Below are 6,198 nucleotides of genomic sequence, written 5' to 3'. Positions count from 1 at the left end.
TATTAATTTATGTCTAATGAATAAATGTTCATACACGAAAATGGCTATTAATTTACATTTCATCCGTATAAGTCAAAATACGGAGGAAATTTCTTTGAACATACAGACTGTCTGCGTTAGGATTATTTAGTATTTCGTCAAAATGACTGGTAACCTGAACAATATTTAACTGAAAGAGATGCACTGTTTGGTTCAAATAAAATAAAACTAACTTTCATCTTCTTTATCAAATCTGCATCGTACAGTATAAATAAAAATGTTTAACATTTTTAATTTGTGCCTTAATTCACTTCACAATCAGTGCATTAGCAGTTTAATGTCTCTATTATTACTCAGTTAATTATCTCAATTACTGACATAATTAGGTTTGGCCACACTACGCCAGCAGGGGGCCCCCAAGACCACATGACATGCCATATTTTAGTGGGTTCTTGTAAAAGGTAATCATACCGGAGAAAGCACAATATTTTCGATAAATATGTTAACAGACAACTTAATGAGACTAATTTGATGATTTTCACGATTGTCACTGTCCGAGCTGGGCTCACGTTTATGCACAATCAAAAAAATAAATTAATTAAAAAAAATTGGTGGGCTGCAATATTAACTGAAAAGATTTGTCCCTCTCAGGAATTAAATACTATTTATTCATCATTAACGTTTACCATCAATAGCATTAGTTAACCAGAAGTGTCAAACAAACCTTCAGTTCAGTCACTGTGTGGTGAGCTTAGGTAATGTTTAAAAACCACAGGTATTATTGTTGTTACTCTCCTGTCAGTTCCTTAGTCAGACTGTTTCATTTATTTAATATCGTCTATTAAAAAACATTTTCTTTGTGATGCAAAAAATAATATTCAGGCCTTTTTTCAATTCTTTGCTTCTGTTTTGTTCATTTGTACACTTAAAAAACAATTAAAACAGTCAACTGGTTTTAAAAATTCATTGTCTGATGGGTTATTTCTTTCCAGAACACTACTAATCCACAAACCACTAAATAATGGTTGTATTAAATGCATAATGCACAAATTATCACGTATGCACGAAATGTTAATATTGGTGATGCTGGGGTACGCACTTTCTGATGGGTTTGGCTAGGGATGGGGGCCTTAAATGAAATTCTACTCATAAAACTTTGGGCTGGCTCTGGTCACATAAATAATATTAATATTACATACATCACACTTATTAGATTTTTCATGTGTGATCTGGAGAAGAACATGCAGTTATTTGTATCTGAATTAACTGACTAATTATCAGTTCAGGGTTTATGATAATACTGCCCCAGTTATCTACACCTTTTATTTACAAAGTGAACAGGATGGGGCTTTGTACTGACCCCCGTGGAACGCTGTTTGTGATAAACCAGACTGAACGACGTCAGCGACTATTGCATGAGTTCCACCAGAAAACTGTGAAGCTAGTTACATTTTTTCATGTAAAAATCAATGACTCTTAGCCCTCTGTAAAAAAAAAATATTAGAGTCCACCGTGTGAACAATGCAACACTCCTGTTAGTCTAGAGAACAGATTTTGTAATTTTCTGTCTTACATGCTGCAGTGAAGGTGCTACATCATGCTCTAAAAACAAAAGTACAGTGTTCAGATAATAATTTTTCTGAGCACTAATTTATAAACCATTACCAATTGTTGTAACTTGTCATGTGAATTACTGTTCACAGTATAAGCGTGTCTTAACACCACATTAAAGCATATGCATAGTTAATGACACTAATGATGGCTATGAGATCTAGGATCCTGGTTGTGGTGCATCCTATGTAGTGACACAGCTTATTGAGAGGACTGAATGAGTTAATGTTATTTGTTCCACGTGTGCCCAGTGAGCTGCAAAACATCCTGTGTGAAGGGTGTATATGCACAAATTCCTTTGCCAAAGGTTAACATGTGTATGTGTACTTGACCAAAAAAAGTCCTGTTTTTCTGCATTAGTAAAATAGTGAGATCGTAATTTTTAAAAATGGCCTTCTTGTTCTGAATTCACACAATATCTTAAAAGAGATGGAACCTCCTTTGACTTGAAAGCTGGATTTCATTCAGAATAAAGACCCTCTTGCTTAGATTGCTGTTTTCTTTGGGTACAGATTTAAAACACTAACCCCGGGAGATACCAGCATCTTTGTCTCTTGAACAGTTTAAGCTCTTGGTTCAGTTACAAATGGAAAACATTAATTTTGTAAGGTTTAAAAGAGGGACTCCCCCCTCATGTACCTCACAGTGGTTTGTTCCACTGCCTACAATTCCCTAAAGGATGAACAATGTGTGAGACACTATTTTCCTACTTCGTACAGGTAAATATGTTTACCATTGTAACCAGACTATGTCTTATTACAGCGCCATTATCTGACTTGTGCTTCACTGGGGCCCCATACTGTTAAAGGGCCGCTGGAGGCTGGAAGTCTGTGCACATTAATAACTTTATAACTCAATGTTCAACTGCTTTTGTTTGGTTCTTATTTTTGATATTAATTTATTTCCCACGGGTCTGTCCACCCCATTTCAAAACCTCTGGATATGGCCCTGCTTCTGAGCCTCCACATGGCTGGGCTAAATGCATTTTAGATGATTGGCCTTATAGAGCTTACAGAAAATGTCCAGTGAGCGGCAGTTCTCTGGGTGAAAATGCATCGTTGATGACAGAAGTCATAAAGGTCAGAGGAGAGTAGTCTGACTGCTTTAAGCTGACAGGAAAGCAACAGCAACTCTGTTACAACCAATGTGTGCAGAAGAGCACCTCTACACCATGACGTGCAGAACCTTGAATCAGAAGACATCAGTCAGCTAAGAACAGGAAACTGAGGCTACAGTTCACACAGGTTCATCAGAATTGGACAGTTGGTCAGATGAGTCCTGATTTCTGAGCACGTTCCTCATGTGCACTCACCGGACTCTCCCCATGTTTTAAATTATTATTGTGTTGAAGTAAATTTTAAGTTAATGTGAACATTCCTGGTGTAACAGAAAGCATTTTATCAGGAAGGTGATTTCAATACCATGATGAAATACATTTCGGAATTTTGCTATCCCACTTGGTATCAATAATCCACTCAGTAATTTTCATTGAAAATATTTCTTTGGTTGAAAGGTAGTTCCACAGTAAAATTTTCCCTGTGAGAATTAAATGAAACTCCGATGTGAGTGAATAACCTGGGTGGATTCATCACACATGATATAAAACAAGACTCGGAGCAGAGCAAAGAGTTCTTTCCAGGCATGATTTATTGAAAACACACCAAATTTATATTCTACAAACCAGTATTTTTCCATTATGTTTAACAAGCGTAATAATTGCCTCTGGGTATTAGTAAAATTAACATACATTCTGTCACTGTGGCATCGCCTCTGCTCGCTACGAAAGCATTAACAACTGTACTCCTCTAGGAAATCAAACCAATTCTTCCAACGAGTCTATCTTTTTAAAAGTTTATAATACAATGTAATAGAGGGCAGAAAGCCACCAACAGTCTAAACTACTCAGGGGCTGGGAGTGGGTGAGGGTCGGGCTGGGTGTGGTGGTGGTGATGATGCAGGATCCATGAAGTGATGGGCGGAGTCGAGGGAAAAATGAGAAGAGGGGCTGACAGGGGGGGGAGGAGAAGGTGAACATAGGGAATGGAGAGATGACAGCTGAAGGGGAGGAATAGAGTTTATATAAAACACTTATCTTTATCTACCATGGAAAAGGTTAAGGCACATGATAGGTACAAACACATCTGCTACTGAGTAGTACAGTTACTTTATTTTGACGGTCTTGATTCAGATATATCTACACAGGTAGGCCTGTTTGATTTAGTGTGTGTGTGTGTGTGTGTCCATGTTTATTTTGTAAATGTACATAAGGGCAGCACATCCACAAAACCTAAACCCCCTGTTTTTTTGTTTTTTTTTTAAATGTGTGTAAATACAACTCCAGATCCTTTGGTTGTGGCACTGCGTAGTGCAGTTAGGAACAGACAGTCATGTGGGTCTAATGACAGCACACACGTCTGAGGACACACACACACGAAAGGGATGCTGGGTATTATCGTGTTTTCTTTTTTAACTTGTGAAAATAAAATTTATACAATAAGTTGTTTGTTTTGTAGTTCATTGATTTTTACCACAACGTACATCTTTATAAACACTGTGTAAAATATGCAAGCTTCATAGAGTCACATACGTCACAAAGAAAAGTCATACTTGAACGCAGGCACATGCCATTCGCCTTGATGACGCACGAGTGAAACAACCTCAGATTGGATTCTCTTCCACGGCCCTTTTCTTGCATCTCAGCTGCCCACCCTGTAACGCTGTAAAAATATATACTATATGGTCAAACTTGATGTTTGAATTTGTACAGAGGGATGCAACCTTCTTTTGTTGTTGTTTTGCCTCTAACCACACCTAATCATCCACCTGCACACTCTTCCTGCACACGAAGGACTTAGTTAATATCCGAATGACGTCACACACAAATAAAAAGACGACAAAATTAAAAAAACAAAACCTGGCACTTGGAAAGAATAGAATATAAACATCTGTACAGATTTTTCTTCATGCTCACGACTGAATATTTCTCTTTAAGATGTACTGGTGTCGGAGAGTCGATGGTACTTGCTTGGGGAAAGAAACGCGACTTTGATTAACACTGCCACCTCTTATCAAGCTGTGTGACCTCTGACCCCTCCAGAGAGATGAAGTCAAACACAGATGCATCGCCTTCATAAAGAAAACTGCAGATAAATTTTGTTTTTCCTGTAACATTTTTTTTTAAACACAAAATATAAATAGGTGATCGGCTGTGTAACGATAACTGACACACATTTAAGTTACGTGGTTATTTCTTGCTTACAAACATGATGAACTTCTATCAAATGAGATGTGCTTTCCAAACAATGTGATATTAATATACAACTAAGAAGTCAGTAAATGTCATTTTCTCCTTCATTTTTCTTTTTCTTTTCTTTTCTTTTGTTCCTTTTGAGCCTAATATACATTTATATAAAACCCAACAACAACAAAAAAAACAAAAACAAATCCTTTTTGGATCCATCTTTCCAACAAAAAAGAACTTATGCCTGTCTTTTCAAAAGCACAAATCATTTATAAACAAAAACTCTTATATCCTCTTTAATACACATCATTGACATACAGCAACCAGCTGGGAAACCATGAAACTGCATCACTACGCAAACCTGGTGGTTACACACGTAATCACGGCTCTGTGAAGAAAAGTCGACACGCCGCCTGGCTCATTTGTGTCGACCACAGTTAAACAGGAAGTCTTTGTTGCTTTTGTTTCCATTTTCTCTTACTTTTGTGATGCAGTGCAAACAGAAACATCATCCCGTGTACTCACTATGTCACTTGCCTTCCTCCAGACTAGAACTTGCAGACTCCTCAGACTTTATAAAAATGGACATCAATCACCAGTTTGACACATTTGATATCAAAGCAAGGCTTTGAAATAACTTTATATAACTTTTTTTTTCTTCAAAAAACACAGTGAACCCAAATGGATTTTAAGTTCATGGTGGGTCCTGCTGGGAGTACACGTTTTGCCACTATGCTACAGTTCTTCTTAGGCTCGCTTTCTTTCCTTTTCCATCCCATCAAACGAACATTCGGTGACCTTCAAACACATCTGTTCCAACCCATCACATCAAAATACCAGACTCTGATACTCTCCACAACCTACAAAATTTGATGCAGGCTAAAATAAAAGAACATTTTATTCCTCCATCAGGTTTCTCTCCAACACACATCCCATTTCTCCTTTCTTTGCTTACTTCACTTTCCCCATCACATATCCATCGTTCCGCCGGCATTGGTCTCGGTCTGTTTTTTGTCACTGGTTGTGCTCAACAAGAGTCAGAACTGTAAAACTCACATGATGTCCAGTGGGAATGTTGATATGACAAAGTAGTAGGAGTAGTCTCTTTTTCTTTTTTAAATTTTCTCTGAAAAGCATGACTGAATGCTGGCTGCTGCTGGGTAGTTGCCGTTGTGATCGTAATTTTTTTGTGAAATCCCCTTTTTCTGTACAAAGTCCAACTCCAAAGATGAGTTCCATGTGAAATGGCAGTGGTGATATGGGAGATCCTCTTCTAGCGTCACAGAGTTGCTATTTTAAGCCTGAAGCACATGGACAAGAGAGACAATCAGTTTAAAGCAACAGTAAATGATGAGCTTCAGTACAAA

The 6,198-nt window shown here is 37.6% G+C and overlaps 1 protein-coding gene across 12 annotated transcripts in view; it reads right to left on the bottom strand.

Moving 5' to 3' along the window:
* Positions 1–4,061: 4,061 nt before the first annotated feature.
* Positions 4,062–6,198, bottom strand: part of arvcfb (ARVCF delta catenin family member b) — a 267,199-nt gene continuing 265,062 nt past the window's right edge. For all 12 annotated transcript variants that reach the window (XM_080894650.1, XM_080894651.1, XM_080894642.1 and 9 more), the window contains one exon: positions 4,062–6,132. Coding sequence is in view for 2 of the 12 variants with exons in the window: in XM_080894644.1 (XP_080750770.1) it covers positions 6,127–6,132 (6 nt within the window). In the remaining 10 variants the exon portion in view is untranslated. The remainder of the gene's footprint in view (positions 6,133–6,198) is intronic.

The sequence above is a fragment of the Rhamphochromis sp. 'chilingali' genome (genome assembly GCF_963969265.1).
Source record: "Rhamphochromis sp. 'chilingali' genome assembly, chromosome: 10".
In the NCBI taxonomy this organism is placed as follows: Eukaryota; Metazoa; Chordata; class Actinopteri; order Cichliformes; family Cichlidae; genus Rhamphochromis; species Rhamphochromis sp. 'chilingali'.
This window is presented reverse-complemented; position numbering and strand designations above follow the sequence as displayed.